We start from the raw sequence: 22,906 nt of genomic DNA on the forward strand, positions 1-22,906 counted from the left end.
GACAGTGAACTTGTTCGGCAAATGTGTGTATGTTCTGAGTGCTCTACTGAACAGCTGTTCTCTCTCTCTCTCCCTTTCCTTGGGCCTCCCTATTCCCTGAGATATAACAATATTGAAATTAGGCCAATTAGTAACCCTAAAATGGCCTCTACGTGTTCAAGTGAAAGGAAAAGTCACACATCTCTCACTTTAAATAAAAAACTAAAAATGATTAAGCTCAGTGAGGAAGGCATGCTGAAAGCCTGGATAGGCAGAAAGCTAGCCCTCTTATGCCAAATAGCTAGTCAACTTGTGAATGCAAAGGAAAAATTCTTGAAGGAAAATCAGAAGTGCTACTCCAGTGAACACACGGATGATAAACGAAACAGCTTTATCTCTGATATGGAGAAAGTTTTACTGATCTGAATAGAAGATCAAATCACCACAACATTCCCTTAAGCCAAAGCCTAATCCAGAGCAAGGCCCTCACTCTCTTCAGCTTTGTGAAGGCTCAGAGAGATTAGGAAGCTGCAGTAGAAAAGTTTGAAGCTAGCATTTCCCATTCTGAAAATCCTAGGTCCCTTAAGATTTGTGCTAAATCTGCTCTGCCTGTGCTCTAGAAATGGAACAACAAAGCCTGGATGACAACACGTCTGTTTACAACATGGTTCACTGAATATTAAGTCCACTGTTGAGACCTACTGCTCAGAAAAAAAGATTCCTTTCAAAATATTCCTGCTCATTCACATTGTATCTGGTTACCCAAGAGCTCTGATGGAGATGTACAAGATTAATGTTTTTATGCCTGCTAACACAACATCCATTCTGCAGCCCTTGGGTCCAGGAGTCATTTCGACTTTCAAGCCTTCTTATTTAAGAAATACCTTTTGTAAGACTACAGCTGCCATAGAAAGTGATTCCTTCGATGGATCTGGGAAAGTAAATTGAAAACCTTCTGGAAAGGATTCCCCATTCTAGATGACATTAAGAATATTCATGATTCAGGGCACCTGGATGGCTCAGTCGGTTAAGTGTCTGACTCTTGATATCAGATCAGGTCTTGATCTCAGGGTTGTGAGTTCAAGCCCCACATTGGGCCCCACACTGGGCGTGGAGCCTACTTAAAAAAAAAGAATATTCATGATTCATGGGAAGAGGTCAAAATATCAACGTTAACAGGAGTTTGGAAGAAGTTGATTCCAACCCTTGTGGATGACTTTGAGGGATTCAAGACTTCAGTGGAGGAAGTAACTGCAGATGGGGTGGAAATAGCAAGAGAAGTAGCATGAGAAGTAGAGCCTGAAGATAGAACTGAATTGCCACAATCTCAGGATCAAACTTAAACGGATGAGGAGTTGCTTCTTACGGATGAGCAAAGAAAGTGTTTCTTGAGATGGAATCTACTCCTGGTGAAGATGCTGTGAGGACTGTTGAAATGACAACAAAGGATTTAGGATATTCCATAAGCTTAGTTGATAAAGCAGCAGCAGAGTTTTGAGAAGATAGACTCCAATTTTGAAAGTTCTGCTGTGGGTAAAATGCTATTAAATAAGGTCACATGCTACGGAGAAATCATTAGTGAAAGAGTCAGTTGATGCCACAGCCATCCACCCTTCGGCAGCCTGATCAGTCAGCCGCCAAAAACTTCAAGGCAAGACTCTCCACCAGCAAAAAGATTATGACTCACTGAAAGCCCAGATGATGGTTAGCTTTTTTTTTTTTTTAGCAATAAAGTATTTTTAAATTAAGGTATGTATATTGTTTTTTAGACAGCATGCAATTGCACACTTAATAGACCACAGAATAGTGTAAACATAACTTTTATACACAGTAGGAAACCAAAAAATTCATCTGACTTGCCTTATTGGATATTCGCTTTATTGTGGTGCTGTGGAACCAAACCGCAGTACCTTGGAGGTGTGCCTCTGTTCCCTTGCATGGAGATAGAATGAAAAAGTATGCTTCTTGCCCTGCTGTGGATTCCTCTTAATGTAAATGTTTCCTTTTTGTCCCTTGTATTTCCTCTGTCACTTTTGCTGGGGTGAAGGAAAGGGATGATGGAAATGTGAAAACTTGCCTGGCAAAATGCCATCTGTGAACCAAATTATTTGCCTTCTCTTAGTCTGCAACTCAGTCACTGAGTTGTGAAGAAAGTCACAACCACACATTTCATTGGGTGCTCAACACTGTGTCAGAGCAGTCTTTCAACACTGTTGCTCAACAACTAGACAAAGTGTTTAACACCTTCTTGTCTCTCAGACTTTTACCACTCCCCTTTACCCTCATCTTACCACCCAGCTGATAACCTTCCCACACACAGTGTGTGTGGGGGAAAGCACTCACTTTGCTACTTTTGAATCTCCTGACATTCTCACATCTGTGATAGAAACAGACACATTTGGGGGAAAAGTGTGTCTGTTCCTGTCAAAGGCTAGCCAGTGCAATTGCCATCCCTTTCCAAATTCTCAGGGACTTTGCTTCTTCTCTGCATCATTAGTATTGCCTTTTCTACTGCATTGGTCCTTTCCCGCCTCAAATATGTTCTGTTACCTCCTTTCTTAAAAAAATCTCCTTTTGGGACGCCTGGGTGGCTCAGTTGGTTAAGCAGCTGCCTTCGGCTCAAGTCATGATCCCAGGGTCCTGGGATCAAGTCCCGCATCAGGATCCTTGCTCAGTGGGGAGTCTGCTTCTCCCTCTGCCTGCTACTCTCTCTGCTTGTGCGCGCGCGAGCTCTCTCTCTCTCTCTCTCTATGACAAATAAGTAAATAAAATCTTAAAAAAAAACTTCCCTTAAGTACCCCACACTCTCCCCCAGTCTTGTGTCTTTGCTCCTTTCATAATCAGTCTTCACAAGAGGTGCTCACATACCATCTCCATTTTCTTACCACCTTCCATCTCTTTGTCAACCAACTCGTCTGCCTTTCAGTTCTGTTTCCACTGAAGCTTTTGGTCAAGTCACCAGTGACTTCTGTTAGTATCTTACTAGATTTTTTCATCCATTTGCATTTAACGTAGTCTGACGCTCCTTTCTTGAAACACTTCCTTTCTTGGCATCTGTGATACTACTTTGCCTACTTATTCTTATTACCAACTCCAGCTGGTTTTCAGTAATCACAGTTGATAGTTCTTGTTCTATTTACTTCTGACTATTTTAGTAGAACTCCTTAGTCTGTACTCTTTTCTCTGTTCTGTATCCCTGGGAGATTGCATCAATTCACATAGCTGTTAATAGCTCCTCTAAGGTGAAGATTTCCAAATGTATGTCCACAATCTCATCTTCCACTTTGAGTTACAGACTCCTGTGTCCAGCTGCTCATTTGACCCTTCTTTTTAGATATCTTTGGATATCTTAAGCTTAACATGTCCAAACTAAAACTTAATTTAGCCTCATATACGTCCCATCTGCTAACCTCTTCCATCTTGGCCCTTTTATATTTTAGTAAATTTAAAACCACCTGCCCCATTTGCTTATTTTAACAGCCTATGTGTTATTCTTGATTCCTTGCTTTCCTTCATGTCCCACACTCAGTCCATCAGCAAGTCCTGTTGGTTCTGCATCTAAAATAAATTCTTCTTCCATCTCACCATCATTTCTTGTCTGCTAATTGATCTTCCTGCATCTGTTCTCGCTCGCTTATCATTTATTCTCCATGCAACAGGCAGGTGAGTATCTTACAGTGTTAAATCAGATTGTATAACTTTGCTGTTTAAAACCCCTCAAAGACTTCTAATTGCATTTAGGAGTAGAACTACAAAAAAAAATTGGAACTTTTTACTGTGGATCTCTAAGAGCGTAAGTGGCCTTGGTTTTGCCCACCTCTCTAACCCCGCTTCATAGCACTTTCTTAGTTCCCAGTGATCCTTATGCTCTACCTGCAGTGGTTTCCTTTATTCCCTTGAATGTGCCAGATTCTCTTGTGCCTCTTTGTTTCTGACTCTGAGCCTTTGTACGTACTGTTCTCCACACCAGAGAAGCTCTTCCCCCTGGCATATCTCAGCCAACTCCTTTTCCCTTGTGTCTCAGTTGAAGTGTCCTTACTACCCTAGCCATATTCATCCTCCTTTACTAAAATAGTATTTTCTTTTAGATAGCCCTGTTTACTTCCTGAAAAGCACTTATTAAAATTTGTAATTATTTTGGGGCGCCCGGCTAGCTCAGTCGGTGGAGCATGCAACTCTTGATCTTGGGGTCATGAGTTTGAGCCCTATGTTGGGCATGGAGCTTACTAAAAAAATTAAAAAGAAGAAAATTTGTAATTGTTCATTTTGGATTGATTTATGACTTATTTCCTCTTTTTAGAATGGTTTTATTTTAATCTAGATAAAATAATACGATTAGAGAAGGTGGTTTCTTTGGATTGAATGGGGTTATCAGCACATACAAAATTCACTTTGGAGTCTCACCTTGAGAAATGAGTCACCTAAGGGATCCATGTGTTTTTAATTAAATAGACCATTCAGACTATGAGCATTTAGTTTCTTTAAGATAGTATCTGATATGGCTTATCTGTGAATTCCTGCTTATTTACAAGTAATTGTCCAGATTTATAAATTTATGTGGGTCTATTCAGAATCTTTATAGCTAAATTGACCTCTGTAGAAAAATTGTTGGGAACTAAGAACTCTGGTGTACAGCATAGCAAAGCAAACCTTTCAAAGACCAAATATCCGGATTACAGGTTCCTTAAAGGATGCCAGGGTCTATTTAGTCTAGGTAGAGGCGATACATAGATTAGAAACAAGTGGAAATTTTAGGTTAATGGTCACTTTGGGGAGACCAAAGAAGAGACCAGAGGAACTTGGAAGTCAGTAAAGGAGTGACAGTTCTAAGAGAAAGATGCACAAGGTTCACCTGGACAAGAAGCAAGTTGGGATTAGAGGACAGATCCATAGCAGGCAGATAAAGTACCACCAGATTAGATATAGAAATAATCTAGTGTCGGGCGCCTGGGTGGCTCAGCTGGTTAAGCGACTGCCTTCGGCTCAGGTCATGATCCTGAAGTCCCAGGATCGAGTCCCATGTCAGGCTCCCTGCTCGGTGGGGAGTCTGCTTCTCCCTCTGACCCTTTCCCCTCTCATGCTCTCTCTCACTCTCTCTCTCTCCAATAAATAAATAAAATCTTTAAAAAAAAAAAAAAAATCTAGTGTCCAGGACAAAAGACCCTATGTATTGGAGAGACAGGACATGACGTTAGAACCGAGTGGACCTTTGTCGGGTCAACTATAGTTTATTGTTCTCTTTCAGTGGGAGTTGAGTCATTAGGGAGATTAGCCTGGAGTCTTTCAGAAGACAACAAGTATAGGGTAGGTTGCTTCAGGAGATGGAAGTACAAATTTCCTGTTAGCAATTCCTGACACGTTGTTGAGGGTTTTTTTGTTGTTTTTAAAATTCAACCCAAAGTATTCATATATTCACTGTCCATTTTGATTCATGTTAACAAAAACTAATTCTCAATGCATTTATTCACATTATAAATTATATGTTTATACATTTTTTAAAAGGATGTAATGTGTGTGCATCTTACCTACCTTTAATGTCTGAGACTGCTAGCAGTATCGTTGTTAGTCTGATTGTTTAGTCTGCTTAGTCTGGTTGGAATTTTTAATTTAATATTTGCCCTTCCTAGTTAGCTGTGTGGTGACTTCTTTCCATAGCCTCATTTTTTGTTTTAACCCAGGGGAGACAAAGCCACATACAACCAGCCTTAAAAGTAAAAGAAATTGTTCTTTAAGAAGCACTAGAAGCATTGAATAAATAGTTCATGACATTATCATAACTAAATCTTGATTTTCCAAGTTATAGAGCATTGCTGCTTGCACTTCCATAGAGCCTGCTATTTATATGCTACATCACCTGGTGGGTCTAGGTGGATACTCTTCTATTCCCATAAAACATTTGGCAACATAAGAGTGAGGGTTTGGAACAACAATGAAGTCAGGTGAATTTTCTGTGATTTTTCTGTTAGCAAAATTTGACATATATGTAGTCTCTTCATGGTAATTTTTGAAGTGTAAAATAACAAACTTTGTGGGTGCATAATAATTATTTTATATTGCTAAAAGCATTGCTGTTATGCTGTCAATAGATAAGGTGTATGTATATACCTAAAAAGAAGGCACTGTGTCATTGAGCATCACTATTTATTGGTTAGTGAATACTGTCCTGCTTGGTACTGGAGAATTTTCTAGAAAGAACTAGCACTGAGAGACTATGATGATACTTGAATTGTTTGCTAAATCTTAACTGCCAATTGACTGACTGAATAAAATTCTTTGTAAGTAGAGGTCATGGTAACAAGATGTTAGTATCTCTGGCATGATTGATTCGTGAAACAATAAAACAGATTTGCACCCTTATAATCTATGTAAACGAGGCTGAAAGTTGTTTGGTAGTTGGTGTAATTTGCTGCCAGTGTCACCAAGAGACACAAAATTCCTTGTACCCCCACCATCAAATCAGAACTGTTGAATCTCTGCCTTGCCTTTGGTTATAATGGATGAAGTTTTTACTTAAAACCAGTTCCTCCTCAGGCTTCTGGGTGGCTCAGTTGGTTAAGCGTCTGCCTTCGGCTCAGGTCATGATCCCAGGGTCCTGGGATCAAGTTCCTCATCAGGCTTCCTGCTCAGTGGGGAGTCTGCTTCTCCCTCTACCCCTCCCCCCTGCTTGTGATCTCTCTCTTTCACTCTCTCAAATAAATAAAATCTTAAAAAAAAAACAAAAACAAAAAACAGTTCATCCTCTTACCCACTGCAGCTCGTCTCTTTTGGTCTACTTAAGGACATCATTCTTGCATTTGTTCACTTCATTTCATGAATCATCTTTTTTCCTTCCCTCAATTAAACATTGTCTATCAGCATACAAAAATACGTGTTATCTCCCAAACTAAAACAAACAAACCTCCCCACCAACTCATCCAATTTCTCTGTTCCCTATTAGCAACAAGTCTACTTCATTACCTCCTCTTTCTCTCGAACCTGTTCCCCTTGGATTTTGGCCCCTGTGATTTCTGCTGAAACAGCTCTTGTCAAGGTCAGCAATGACTTCCAAGGTGCAAAAGCCAGTGATTAGTTCTCAGTATCTTTTTCATTGTATCAGCAGCATTCAACACAGCTGCTCCCTCCATCCTTCCTGACATACTTCCGTCCAAGCCTACAGATTGTGCTCACTCAGTCCTCCAACCTTCTCAATGGCTTCTCCTTCTTACTCTACCCAGAGATTTTTCTTCCTGTTAAATATTGGAGTATACCAGAGTTCAGTTCTTAGATGACTTTATTATCACTTACACTCTAGGTAGCTTCAAGTAACATCACCAGTGATATCCAATTTACTAGTGAATTCTAGACTGTTATATTCAGTCCCTACTCAGGGTCTCCCCTGGGATATCTGTTAGTTCTCCTCTTCCCTCTGCTACTACTTGTTCTTCCCTTTTCCCTGTCACAATAAATAACAGCTCTTACTTTTCTTGTTACGTGGGCCAAAAACTTTGGGACCATGCTACATCTCAACTATCAGCAAATTCTTCTGCCATTACCTGTAATATATATCCCACCCCCAGACACACTTCCTCCTCTAAGCATTTGCACTTGCTCTTCTCTCTACCTGGAACACTTCCTTCAGATACCCATGTGGTTTACTCCCTCAGTCCTTGAGGTCTTTGTCAAAAATCACCTTATGAGAGAAGCCTTCTTTAATGACCATACAGGAAACAGCAACCTGTCCTCCACTACCTCTGTCCCCCTTACCTCAACCTGTCCAGTTTACTTCACAGCGGTTGTCCCTGTTTGACAGAAACACATACATGTATATTACATATGTGTGTGTGTGTGTGAGTTCACTGATGTCTTTCTTCCTTTCAGAACATAATCTCCACATGAGTAGGGACTATTTTGTTCAATGTTTTATTTATCCCCAGAGCCAAAAACAATTCCTCATATATAGTAGGCACTCAAATATATCTGCAGTATTCTATGTTGTATTTCTACTTTTATCTATGACTGTTGCTTTAAGAAAATATTAAGGATTATGTAAATATTTTTAGCTTAAAAAAAGTAAATGACAGTTCCAACATAAAAAGAGAGATTTTAGCTGAAAAATGTGTAACTTCGACTTTTTAAAGAGTTCTTCATTAATAAATTCCAAGACTTGTTTAAAAATGCGTAATTTTTTCATAATTTTAATTGAATTTTAATTATTATATGATTGAAGCTAGTAATTTGTGTATAGATTAGAAAACTGATATTTTTCAATTTTCCTTAGTATGATTTTGTTAGAAAAAGATGAAATTAGTGAAGAAAGGAATATTCATTTTAAAATGTTTTGTCATGGAAGACTTTATTTTCATTCTATTTCGTTACTTAAATATTCTTAGAGAACTATATGTGTATAATTCATTGTAGTTAAACAGAAGCATTCGAGTATGTCAGTGTGTGTAGTTTATCTCCTAACTTAATGATCAGTCATTTTTTATAAGTAATTTGTTTTTAGTATTCCTCCATGAGACATGTCTTTTATTTATATCCTTCTCTCTTTAATATATAATCAAATTCTTACTGTTTCCTATTGATTGCTATCTTTTCACCTTTCTTTCCCTATCTGTGTCAGAATTTTTAAGGGGGCCTGAGATAGCTTTGCTCCGCAAGCGCCTACAGCAACTGAGGCTTAAGAGGGCTGAGCAGCAGCGGCAGCAAGAACTAGCTGTGCGCACCCAGCAACAGCCTTCCACTTCTGATCAGTCTTCTCACGAGGGCTCTTCACAGCACCCTCAGCCTTCAGGTTATTAATGTCAAGTGTCCTCCAGCAGCTGGTCGAGTTGGTTTTTTAACACTGCTACTGTGTAACAAGATGCTTCCCTTTTCCCCTTCAAAAAGAGCTGATGGGGCTTGCAGCTTATCCCTCCCCTTCTTGCATATGGTGGTGTTCATCATCCCATGGCTAAAGGGACACCGTTTTGGCGGCAGTGTTTGCCAGAGAGATCAGTATAAAATAATCCATTATTTTATTTGTCCTGTTTCTGGGAGGGGGCAGATGTTTATTACTTTTATAGCTAATGAACTACTTTCTAATGATCTAGTGAATTCAGAGCCTGCTTTGATATTTTTATTGAAATTTCTTATATGCTGAAATGATATCTATGCTGTGGTCCCTAGTTCTCTCTCTTCTTTTGTTTTTCCTTTGAAAATTAACCAGTATTCCTGTGAATGTTAGTAATACTAGATTTTAGAATTATAGTGTTGTTTGGCCATACCAGCATGCTGACTCAATTATCCTCTTCTGTAATTATTTGAAAATTTTCAGTATTTGCTTACTTATTCATTGTATACAAAATCAACTTTCTGATGTATAGGGCAGCAGAAATACCCCACAGTCTCTTGTTCCTGTTCTGATGCTATAAAACTCTATAAGACAGTGATAATCGGTGCCACTCTCTTTTTCTTTGAGCATTTTAATGGCCTAGTTTGTTTATGGCCAGCAAGCTCATGATGCTCAACAAACATTTGTTGATAGAATTAATGAAAGGTATAGCATAAAATAATTTGTCAGTTTAATTCTTTCAAGATGGATATTAGGTACTATATATCCTATTCTATAGGTATTGCATAGTAAGTGCTACAGATCTTTATTTAGGAACTAGAGTGTGTCTGAGTTCTCATACTAATGGAATTGTGATACTTTGATGTACTACTTTGTTTTGCCACCCAAAGGAGTGAGGAGTTGGAGTATTTATTAATTACTTTGAGAATTCTGATTTAATTGCTTGGAATTTGTTTGTATATTGGTAGAACTGAACAACCTCCACTTTGTAAATATCTGTTCTACTATGTGCTGATAACAAAAGCACATTATATAATATCATGGTGAAATAAAATAGATTTAAGTAACTGTAATATAGATGTGATTGGAATAAATTCTGGACCTGATTTTTAATTCAGTAGAGGGAATATCAGCCAAGCAAAGATGTCTCTGACCATTTTTTTCCTATACTTAAAACTAACTGGAGAATTTCGTTAAATTACAGTCACGACATTTAATAATAAGACATTTTGCTATGATTTAGTGCTATATATAAAACTCTAGCTTGAGTGTTTCAAAAGGGAAAATATGCAACATAAAAACCAAACAAGAAGGAAGTTAAAATGCACCTACATATGTACATATTTTTAAAATACTGAAATTTAACAGGTAACAAACCAAATATTAAAATGAGTTTGAGCATAAAATATAAAACTGTCTACATTAGCAGGAAAGAAATGAAATGTGCACTGTAGACATTAGAAAAATATTTTTAGACTCAGCCTTTCGTATCTAGCTTACCAATTTAAAGTGAAGCAGGTTTTTTTTTTTTTACAGCCAGAAAGCTTTAGAGTGATTATGTGGCCTCTGTGAAATAAGATGCTGTTTTACCAACTCTGAGTATCCTTCTCGTTAAATAGTATGTATTTTGGTAATCAGTCTATTTGTGGTAATCTTTAAAAAAGCTCAAGTTCAGTAGACACCTTGCCCCATTTTGAGGTTGAGAAACGTGTTACCTTTACTTTGTTTTTAAACAACATATTGGGGCCCCTGAGACTGTCTACATGGCCAATAGTAGAGTCCTTTAGTGCTAACAGTCAATGTATGTTGCTCCCTTCACTTACAAGGTGAAGTACTTTCTCTGTATCATATGCTTTTAACATAGCATTCATGTGAGACCCTAGTAAGTCTAATCTGTGACGTGTCCTGGGTTCATTTCATAATGCTACTTTTATTCTGTCCTCACTTGTGATAGGAACGCTATTTAGTAATTAAATAAGATAAAGTTAAATCATGCATAGTTTGTTACAAAGAACAACCAATAGAATCTATATATTTTGTCCATTTAGTAAATCTTGGATATGAGGAAAAATGAATAGGCTTAATGCAAAATTTGTCTTTTCAGAACACACAAAATATAAAAATACAGAATAGGAATTAGATTTATGAAATTCAACAGGAAGATAGTTTTTATTTGAGTAACAATTAAAATATGTTCTTAAACTTAATGAATAAGCACAGTATCATCTATTTAGTATGGACATAAATTGATCCACCATAGCTAACTTCTAAAATTTTATTTTTTGAAGTCAGAATATATTACTTTAAAATATTTTTATTTTTTTTAAGCTAAAAACAAAAATGCATTTTTTCTTAGGCTTTTAGAAAATACATCATAACTTATTTCTAGGCTTTCAGTGATTTTTTTTTTTTTTTTTTTTTTTTTACCATAAAGAGATGAATTTGCCTTCATCAGATTACTGCTTGTGTACTAGACTGGTTGAGTTCTTGTCCTGTTCCTATGACTAGATTAGCTTGGACAGGTCATTTGGCTACTTTATGTCTCAGTTTCCCAATTACTGATTTATTTAGATAGTATGGCCTGCCATGATTTACAGATAGCAGCATAAGGATGAGGTAGACAATACTGTATAAAATTTTTATACTCCTAAGTAGAGCAGTACACATAATAATGTACTATCTTAATTATAGTATCTTTCACTTACTACCTCAAAATTACTCAAATCACAGCCATATACAGTTGATAGCATTCAGGGTTTTGAATGAGCTGTAAAGACAAATGCCATAAACAGCTATGGCAGAGGCAGTCAGCGTATTGCTGATTTTAAACCCAACTCTTTTTTTCCATTTCAGGTCCCCCGAAGTCATGGGTTGCTGGCTCCTGCTCAGAGTGACAACCCCCTGTGGAGTCTGCTGTACTGGCTCGACCACCACAGAGCCCCACTGGAGCATGGAGCCAGCCTAGAGAGGGTCAGGTAGGAACTGTTTTTTCACTTTATGGCACGGTTTTGCTGATTGGAAAAGAAAAAAGTAATTTTTATACCCCAAAAGGGTATAAAACATTGGTGATTATTTTTGAAAAAGGGCTTTTCAAAACTGAGCCATATTGGAAAAAATCAGCACTTACCCGATCCTGTGCAAGCAGGCTCTATACTACATCCAGTTCCCCACAGTCCCGTGATGACAGTCACATGTAGCACTTCTCAAATGGGTGCATTTGATCCTGTTTTTAGTGTTTATAGCATAAGTAGTTTGTAAATCAGATATGATGTTGATCTAGTTCTTTAGTCCTTAGCTACCGTTAATGATAGACTCCTGAGCACTTCAGGCATGGGAATATGCTCCATAGTTTTCAGAACAGCTTCCTGTCATTATTTCTCATTCAATATCATGTTTTTGAAAAACAGGCTAGTAATAATAACATTAATTGACCCTTTCCTGTGTGCTATCTAAGTAGTTTACATGGATCATCTCATTAAGTCTTCACAAGAACAGTATGCGGTAGATACTGTGATTATCCCCATTTTACAGATGGAGAAACTGAGACATATAGACCTTAAATGACTTGTCCAGGATTACATTATTACTGAGTGGAAAAGCCAGAATTGAACCCAGAAGTCTGGCTGACAAGTACTTGTTATTTACCTTTAAAGACTATAATTACTTATTTTGTCTACAATTGAAAAAATTCTGATGAGAAAATTTAGAAAATTCTAAAGAGTTTTTTCAAGACCAGACACAAATTTTTTTTTTTAAATATACAGAAATTTGCCCTGAGACACCTTGAGCTCAGCACTGAATGAATTTTTGCCTAAAGTTTATCTCTACCTTAAAAATAATAATTCTAAACACTTCCAATAAGTGGACCAACCATATTGGATTTTGCAATAAATTATCAGTAGACCATATGGTCTGATTTTTACCTTGTAATGGTGCATTCTGAAAGATATTTTACGGGGAAATGGAGTAGAGCACATATTCTAGATCCTTCATCAATGTGTTTTTTAAAGACATATTCTTTCCTAAACTCTATCTAAAAAATTAAATAAGGTGCACTTTATTTTATAAGATTTGTACATTACATAATATTTATGAAAAAATTAAATATTCAATAAAAGATTACCTGGAGAGTTGATAGTTTTCTGAGGGCTCTTAATTATAAATGAGAGCACAATGAAATGTATAACAAATACATAGAGACAAAAAATATTTTGTAAGACACTTCCTAGGAGGATTTTCCAATATTTATTTTACTGTGACTCAAATTTTTGTTATGTTTTTCTTTACTGTAGGGAATATAATTTTGATTTTCTATAAAGACAACTTATCTGTTCTTAAAAAACAACATAGGTAGGAATGTTGTATCTAACTCTAAAATGGATAAACGAGAAGTCTTTTAAAGGAAAGTAAAGCATGGATAGATTCAGGAACTGATTGAAATACTATCATTCTTTCTTTCTTTTTTTTTGGTGTTGTACAGATTTGTTGAACTGAATGTTCTGATGAAGAGGTGATAAGTAAGGATAAGTCAAAGCTGCTATTCAGATGATGATCATGCTTTATCAAAATCTAGTAATACAAAAGTCTCTGAGCAAACGGTTGTATCAGAAGGTAGACAATTTAAAGTTGATAGGAGTGGTCCCAGTAGCAAGATTTAGATTTTTAAATGTAGAAATTGAAGCAATCAAGTGATAAAAAAATTGCTAAGAATCCAAGATATGAAACTTTTCACTCTCAATTCAAAATATTTTATCTACTTTTGGGGGAATGAAGCCATGATGAATAGAAACTGGTGATTATCCAAAAGTGCAGGGTTTTTGTTTTATTAATATTTGCTAAGAACTGGAGCACAGGATATTAGAAACCAGGAATTATTCTTATATTTTGGAGAGAGCTGTGCTTATTATCCACATATTCCCTTCTCATATCGCCCTACTGGGACACTGGAACCCAAGCCAGGACTTGGTAGCCACCTCCTTCTATTCCCCAGTGCCTTGCTTAGGTTATTAGGTCCCTAGGATGACCAGGAAGAAAGGGGAAGCTTAGATCTAAAAATGTCACATAGTTAATTATTGTCAGAACCAGGTTTAGAATCAAAACTCCCTAACCCCAGACCAGTGCTCTTTCCATTTTATCATGCTGCCTTTCTTTATATCAGTGTTTTCCAAACAATAGAACACATTTATAGGACAAATTCTTACACAGAAACTCAGTGCAAAAAGGATAAAAAATTAAATGTTCTATTTAAAGCCAGGGTGGAAAGCATGAAGCTCAGATCATTAAGCCTACTCCTTTCCTCTCTTTTTCTTTTCCCACCAGGCCCCTAAAGAAACCTAAGCCTTCAACAGAGTACAGTTTTAATATGCACGACATATCTTAAGAGTTTTAAAAATTATCTGTGTTTCTGTAATGGCAATTACTTCATTGAATTTTTCTCTTATAAACCATTTTCTTTGTCTGACATCTTCGCTTGAGCTCCTATTTTCAGCTCAGGGTACTACAACCAACATCTAGCAAAGTGTAGTGAGCATCTCATTTCATGCTTTGAATCCTCCAGTCCAGAATGAAAGCCATCTTTAAGGAGCTGGAAAGGGGTTTGAGAAGGGGAAGGAGTCTTCTGTTTAGTGAAGGAGATACTCTAGTTCTATTTTATCTACCTTGTACCTTGTGCTGTGCTAAATTTGAATTTGATAAAAGGTGTATGCATGGAAGTAGAAGAATATTTTCTTAACTACTTCTCAACGTTGCTAAATGCTTGCGTGGAATAACCTATCTTAAGCACATGGCCCCGCTTACTCACTGCTTGGGAAATATACCCCAGTACTTACTTCTATTCCCTACCCTTATACATTTGTTTCTTAAGCTTAGAGTTGATCATGACATTGCTGTGCAGTTTTCTGCTGCTTACTTTTAAGTTGAAATCTCATTTTTGTTTCAGATTCTCCTTCTTCTGTGGTTAACAAACAGCTCGGATCCATGTCACTTGACGAGCAACAGGGTGCGTGCAACAGGAGATGCGCTATGCCCATCCATCCATAGTTTTATTGCAATGCATAAACCAAGCTCTCTCTCACTTTTTCATAGCATTTCATTTTGATTATGGTCTAATAGTCAGTATTTTGTGGGCTAAATTACCCTAGGTGGTATTGTGTACAAAGGTCCTCCCTGGCCTCAAATTATTTTCTACGTAAACTAAGTTAATTTCTACCTTTGGTCCCATATGCCAACTCGAAATTCTCTTTTTATAATAATATTGTAGTGGATATAAGCTATATCCATTTTTTAAAATTCTAGGTATCAGAAAATTGTGTACAATTGTGAATGTGAGGTTACCATATTATCTAGTGGCTGATTTGGAAAAGGTTATATTGTACAGTAATATTCTGTATTACCAAATGGCTATTGTTAATGATACTTGGTTTTATGTCTCACTTATCCAGCGGTCAAACTCCTGATAGCTTGAACTATAAGGAATACAATTATGAACTCAGAGATAAGCTTTGGAGCCATCAGTCAGAAGGGAAAATCGCTTCCACTAGCACTTGCACTTTTTGTAGTAGGAGAGGAATGAAATCAACCTGAAAGCTGTGAGCATAGCCTCATGAGGTAGACAGGTTACTTATTTATCAGGTTTTATTACTAGCGGAGCAAATACAGCACAGAGATGGATTGGTAGAGGAAGACATTCTGACCATAAGAAGGGGAAGCTGAAAAGAAGGATCGAAAGAGGAAGACTATAAAAAACTAAACAAACAGGCTTTTAGAAGTAGGGCAAACAGCTTTACTGTTGCCCCTCAGAATTCCCTGGCCGATTCTAAATGTATTGTGATGCAGAGGGTAAAAAAAAGTTGATGTTAAGTTATCAAGAATAACTTCAATAATATTCACTTTTCTCTATTTAAAAAGATAGCTGATCATTTAATAGACTTTATAAATATTTTTCAAAAAATTGGAAAAAAACTCAGCCATAAGGCCATAAGCTTTAGTTGGCTGAAAGTTTACACATGTAGGATGACTCATTTGCTGATAGTATTTGGGAAATTAAATGTTGCTGAAGTAGTGAGTGTGAAATAGATCTAATTTTAGCTATCTTCTTGAAGACATATTCAGAAACTAATTTTAAAATAAATTACTTCTGATCTTAAATTATTCTCTATAGACCTGAGATGACAAGTGTTGCTGGAGGTTTTTCTGTTCTTGAGAATGAATGAATGATGAATGAGTTGGTGAATGAATTTGAGAACTAAGAAATTAAGCACGTTTTATCTATATACATTTATTGTAGAGGTATTAACAGTGATGAATAATTCCCTTAAGGTAAAGTACAGTTATATCATAATATATTGTACTATTGTTTAAAGCCACTCTCTAATCAAATAATCTTTTTTGTAAGGATATATGATTGTAAATAGTATATCACTACCAGAGAGTTTGTAGCCAGATTCATATTCTGTTCATCACATAGGATAATTTCCATTGATTACATTGAATATTTTATTCAATTTAAGTTGGTACTTAATTTACTTATGATATGGGTATGGCAGAAAGAGATGAATAAAGGATAACTCTCAGATTTTTGGATCAAGGCCTGGGTGAATGATGATGCCACTTAACTAGGGTAGACTTCTTTGGAGGCAGAAATCAAGAGGTTCTCTGTTTTTCTGCCTTTTAGTCATATCAGTAGAAATGTTACATAAAAGGGCAAATATTGAGCAGGATTGGCAGAAGCTGCACTGTAATAGACCATCATCAATGAACTGTGTAATAAGTCCTCTGAGCAGAAATAAATTAAAGGTGAATAGTATATCCAAGTGAATTAAATCCTGAGCTTTTCTTTTTACATGCCTTTTTGTTTAGCAGGATTACATCTTTTAAAGTACTTGGGACTTCTACATCCCAGGCTTGTATTACCTAAAAATAACTTTTATAAAAATTAGAGAAACTGCCCACCGCTGTCCTTCTCACCTGGACTAACGGAATCACCTCTTACCTGGGCTCCTTGTATCCACTCAGGCTATATAGCCTGTTCCCCAGCAATAGCCAGAGTGAACTTTTAAAAACATAAATCTAATCATGTCCTTCATCTACCTAAAACTTTTTAATTGTATCCCTTGCCCTTCAAAACAACCTAAACCCATACCTTGGTTTACAGAGCCCTACATGACCTCCTGGCCCTTGTCTCTCCAGCCTTATCTCAGGGCACCCCTCCCTCATTTACTCAGCTCTTAACAAATAGGTCTGCTTTTAGTCCTTTTAATACTCTATGCTTCTTTCCCTCTCAAAAGCTTTATATATGCTATTCCTTCTACCAAAATCCTTTTCCCTACAGCAACTTCTACTCATCAAATCCCAGTTAGAAATTTCTTTCTCAAAAAACAATATGACATTTTAATTTGAAATAATTCTCCCCTCTTTTTCTCTTTGTGACCTGCTGTATTCCTTCATTGCATTTGTCAGAATTTGTGATCATACATTTAAGGGTTGGTTTGATGCCTATATCCTCTAAATATTGCTTTCATTCTCTCTTACACTCAGTGCCTAACTAACACCATATCTGTTATACATTAAACAATAAATATCTGTTAAATGTGGGAGTAAATGAATTCTTTAAGCAGTGGGATGCCATAGACATTATTTCAGCTTGGGCAGAACCAGATTTATGTATTGGAAAGATGATTTTGGCAGGATTATAGATAGTTGATTGGAAGAGTTGGTAAGATTGATTGAAAACTGCAAGACCATGTAAGGGGCTGTTGCAGTAGTCCAGGTGAGAGATGGTACGGGGTCTAAGCTAAGGCAGCTTAGTGGTGGGAAATGAGAAGGGTGGACAGATTTTTTAAATGTTTAAGAGACAGAATTAATGGTACTTTGAGACTGAGTAGTTAAAAATGAATGAGGGAACCATATCCAGGCGTCTTGATGGGTAATAGTGATACCATCAACCAAGATAGGGATTTCAGGAGAAGCAGCTCGTTTGGGGTCGGGGGGAGATACATGAGATTTTCTTGATATGTTGAGTGTGAAATACCTTGAGATATCCAAATGGAGAAATGTTATAGACAGTTGAATGGATATATGTTTCTGGGGGGGGGTCACTGGAGAGGCCTGAGGTGGAGATAAACATTAAGAATCATCAATTTACCGATAGTAGTAGAAACCAGGGGAGCAGATGAGACTGTCTAGGAAAAGAGGATACAGTGAAAGGGGGAGAGTCTACACTACGAGCAAGCAGAGAACAGGATCTAGCTAAGGAGACAGAAAAGGAACAAACAAAGAAATTGGCAGAAAGAATGCAACATCAGGGGAAAAGGAAAGTTCAAGGAGGAGATGGTCGCAGCAACATGTGAAGCAACAATGTCATATGAAAAGGACTGAGATGTTTTTGGACGTTGGTAATATGTAGGTTATCCATTGCTGTGGCTTTGTAATTTCGGTGGTACGGTGGAGGCAGAAGCCAGATAGCATGGTTGGAGAAGAAAGATTTTTTTAAAAAGGTGGAAATATTGGTATGTAGATGATCTTCCAATAAGCTCAATTAAAAAAAAGATAGAGGACAGGTAATGTCCGGGAGGGGGGGTGTAGTTTCAAAACAGCTTTTTTTTTTTTTTTAAAGTTTACATTCTTTTCTTCATTGATTTGTATACATTATTTTAAAAATACTTTTTAAATACATGAAAGACTGAACCTAAGGCTTTGGTGCATTGTGTTCTTTAATTATTATAACATTTCTCTGAATTAGAGATTGTATAAGAAGAGTAAGAGACAGAAGAATGATGAACTACTTGCCAAGGTCATACAGCCAATGAGTGAAGGACCTGGGAGTCACACTCACATCTGTTAGAGCCAGGAATCACTCTGCTAAGCCATATCCCCAGGAGCAGAGGGTGTATACAAAACTGAGCATGTTTATCAGATAAGAAAGACTCCTTGTGGAAGAAGTTAAAGGTATAGGGGATAGTTGATGTCCTCAGATAATGCTCTTAGTTCAAGTTTTAATTTTGTCAAGACTCTTGTTCTCCATTTTACCCTGTAGAATGGGAAAAGTACATTTAATAAGTTTTCTTTCTGAATATATCTCTAAGGATTGTTTAACCATATTTTAAATTTCTTATTCATACTTGTAAAGAGACACTTAGATTTTTTAAGTTGATAATTCAGTTTTATTTTACCTGACCTTGTTCATCTCACAAGTCCTCTGGTACTTTGACATGTTGTTTAATTTCCCATAGTAGTTTATAGGTTTCTTTATTGGGGATAAAAATATTACTAATTAATTAAAAATTGGGGCGCCTGGCTGGCTCAGTCGGTAGAGCACACGACTCTTGATCTAGGGGTTGTAAGTTCGAGTCCCACATTGGGTGTAGAGGTTACTTAAAAATAAAATCTTTAAAAAAGAATTTTTTTAAAATTGTAATGGACTTGCTTCACTGAAAAGTTGTTTTCTTTCAATGTTTATATACATGTTATTGAATTAGTTGATTGCAGTCACTTTTGTTTATCTTGCATTTTTGACAAAAGCACAACATTTGATAAACATGTATTTAGTCTAAACCTTCAGAGTCATAAATGCAAGCAATAGTTAATTTCTTTTATCAAAATACTTTTTAAAGAAACAGTCAAGGAAATAAGTGCACAACATGCACATTGTTTTTATCCTGTTGTAAAATACTTCCCAGTATTCTGCAAATATAGGGCTTTGCGAACACGCATTGACAGCCTTTCCATGCTAATTAGAAACTCCTTTTGAGTAAGCACACTGGTATCTGTCCTGCATTTTGTTTAGTTTGAACAGTGTTTTAATGAGTAGTTCTGGTGTTTCTTTTTATTTAGATCTCTATGTTAGGCCTACCGTATTTATTATAAGGGAAATAATCCTCTTCTGGCATATATTTCTCGTGCCCATTTATATTATGAAAACAAACACATTTTTTTTTCCTGTTAAAAATACTTAGGTCAGCAATTTTCCCCTATTAAAACAACAACAAAAGAAACCTATGACCTGAACTTTAAATTTTTGACAGGGTATAAGAAAATCATTGTGCCTGAGTTTTAAATTTTGGCCATGACTAAAGGTAGTTGTCTATATTCATTACAGTGATAATCATTAAGTGGGAGTTGATAATGCTATTACATTTGAAACTTATGCCTATGGGCAATTGTGTATCTGTCAGACACTCTAATTTGTAGCCTTAGAAATATAAATGTTAACTCTCCACTGTATATATTGTACAAAAGCAGGCTTTCTTTGATGTTGATAAAATGTTAACTTAGAGAATGAAGCTTTTGGTTTACCAGGAACCAGTGAAACAGCTCTTACTAACTCCACTAGGGTAGATGGGAAATGGGAAAGTTGGGCCTGTCATACATTAAGTGTGCATTCCCCTAAGATCACCAAATTAAAATTTCATTTTAGTAATATCTTGACAATATTACCTCAAGTAATATTTTAGGTCACCATTAAGTGTACTTTGACAATTCCAATTTTTATTAAATAAATATCTAATTATTGAAGCCTGTTCTGTTAATGGGAAGTATCAATTCAGTATTCATCATACTGGGATATATCTGTAAGTACCGTATCTTAAATTCTAGAGAAAAAATAAGTTAGTGAAGTTAGACTTCATTCTCGATTTTTTATATTACTTAGAACTAATTATTACTTCATTGCTCAGAATGGAGCAACTAGTCCTCCTTTCCCCAACTACCAAGTCTGGATTCTTCCCATTAGTGATGTAGTTGATCTTTTGGAGGTTAAACCCTATTTCATTTTTATTGCGTGTATTCACTTGTTCACTCTCATCTTAACCAAATCAGTATCTGTCTATATATCCAGTTAAATTGTGTTCTAACTCTGAATTGTGTATGATAAAAATAACTGGCATTTATTGAGTTTTTAGTGTGTGGCTGGCATTGTGTTAAAAACTTTACATGCATTATCTCATTTGTTCTAATATGATGAGTAGTAATATCCTCATTTTACTGATGAAGAAACCAAGACTCCCAAGAAATATGTAAGGACAAGAGAAATAAGTGATGGAGCCATATTTGTATGTCTCTGTTATTAATTCAACTCATATTATCTATTTTTAACTGTGGCAAGTACTGGGTTCAACACTAGGATGCATGAATGAATAAAGCTAATGCTCCCTGTGCTTGGAACATAGTGTTGATTAACACTAACAGTGTTAATAATAACAATAGAGTTGATTAACCATAATAATAATAGCGGAGACACTTAGAGTGCATAGTCTTTGTGCCAAACATTACTTTGAGCAGTTTCTTCATGTTAATTTACCTAATCCACGCCACAACCTTATACAGTAGGTACTGTTATTCTCATTTTCCAGATGAGGAAACTGAGGCAAAGAGAGGTTAAGAAACTTGCCTGAGGGAGCCTGGGTGGCTCAGTCGGTTAAGTGTCTGCTTTCAGCTCAGGTCATGATCCCAGGATCCTGGGATCGAGTCCCGCATTGGGCTCCCTGCTCGGCGGGGAGCCTGCTTCTCCCTCTGCCTGCTGCTCTCCCTGCTTGTGCTCACTCTCTCTCTGTCAAATAAGAAAAAAGAAACTTGCCTGAGCTCACATACTATAAGTGTTATATGTGTGGTTCAAACCCAAGCCTGGCTCTGCCATCTGTGATCATAACCGCTATGCTTTGCCTCATCTAACAGTAGAGACAGATGGTAAAAAAAAAAAAATATATATATATATATATATAAGTGTGATGAGTGTTATAAAAGAGGAAATAACAAGGTGCATTGGGAAACATATAAGTGAGTCTTTGTCTCTTCTGGTTAGGGGAGGCCAAGTGAGGCATCCATGAGGAGACATTTAAGCTGAGGTCTGAAAGATGAGTATGAGCAAATTAGGTGAAGAGGCGTGAGTGCAGGGAAGCATGAATAGCATGTGGAGAGGCTCTGAGATAATCACGTTAGCATGACCGTGAGAATCCCAGTGTGGCTGGAGTGTGCGTGTAGCTTCAAGAGATAGGTGGAGCCCAGATTGAGAAGGACCTTTGGGACAGTTTAAGGTTTTGGATTTTAAGAACAGTAGGAAGCTAAGGAAGTATTTAAATAGAGAATGGCCTGATCTGCTTTATTCTGAATAGATTATGGTGAGTTGACCAGAGACCAAATCACTTAGGAAGTTCTCCTGGTAATAAAGATTTTTTTTTTAAGATTTTATTTATTTATTCATGAGAGAGAGAGAGAGGCAGAGGGAGAAGCAGGCTCCCTGCTGAGCAGGGAGCCCAATGCGGGACTGGATCCCAGGACCCTGGGATCATGACCTGAGCCGAAGGCAGAAGCTTAACCATCTGAGCCACCCAGGCGCCCGTGGTAATAAAGATTTTGACCTGCTGATAGAAAGTATGGCAAGAGAATGAAGAGATTCAAGAAGTATCTAGCATATAGAGTAAACAGGCTTTGATAATAGTCAAATGAGGCAAGGGATTAAGGAGGAGTCCAGAGTATAAACTGCAGTAACAACTCCAGAATTTCTATATAGAAGTGGTTTAGTAATGGCAAGCTGGTGTCTTCACAGATTTGTGGTTGTTTGGGGGAGTTACTGGTGGAGATTAACAGATGCCATTTCTAGCTGCTGCAGGGGTGACTCCCAAGTTTTGATTAAGCACAGTTAAGTGGGTGGATACTTTCTTAAATAGGTAACCCTGGAAAAGGAGTAAAGTATGGGATGCATAGAAGGAGGTAGGAATCACAGGCTTGGTTTTGAATATGTTGATTTTGAGTTGTGGAAAAGTCTGTTGGGCTGTGGATCATATGGATATGAAGCTTAGAAAAGATGTCAGGGGTGCCGCTCAAGGTCATGAGTTCAAGCCCTATGTTGGGCCTGGAGCCTACTTAAAAAAAAAAAAAAGAGGGAGAGAGAAAAGAAATCTTTTAAAATAAAAGAAAGGTGTCAGAGCTAGAGAAATAAATTGGAAATTTTCTGCATATAGATGGTAATTGAGGCCGTAAAAGTAGATGAAATTGACAAGGATGAGTATAAAAAATGAGGGGAGGAAGTACAATATCTAAAACATCTCAAAGAAAATCAGAAAAATTCCCAAATTGAAGATTTTGCTAGAGGAGAGCTGGTAAAGGAGATGAAGGAGCAAC

At 36.9% G+C, this 22,906-nt stretch overlaps 1 protein-coding gene across 7 annotated transcripts in view; it reads left to right on the forward strand.

Moving 5' to 3' along the window:
• Positions 1 to 22,906, forward strand: part of DCAF6 (DDB1 and CUL4 associated factor 6) — a 102,440-nt gene that overhangs the window by 34,549 nt on the left and 44,985 nt on the right. For 3 of the 7 annotated variants that reach the window (XM_081824541.1, XM_081824542.1, XM_081824540.1), the window contains 2 exons: positions 8,582 to 8,752; positions 14,730 to 14,789. The exons of 2 other annotated variants lie outside the window; for them this stretch is intronic. In XM_081824541.1, coding sequence (XP_081680667.1) covers positions 8,582 to 8,752; positions 14,730 to 14,789 — 231 coding nt within the window. The remainder of the gene's footprint in view (positions 1 to 8,581; positions 8,753 to 14,729; positions 14,790 to 22,906) is intronic. 2 more of the 7 variants (XM_081824543.1, XM_081824544.1) reach the window with 1 other exon arrangement.

Source organism: Leptonychotes weddellii, chromosome 6 (genome assembly GCF_054177405.1).
Source record: "Leptonychotes weddellii isolate Sample4059 chromosome 6, ASM5417740v2, whole genome shotgun sequence".
In the NCBI taxonomy this organism is placed as follows: Eukaryota; Metazoa; Chordata; class Mammalia; order Carnivora; family Phocidae; genus Leptonychotes; species Leptonychotes weddellii.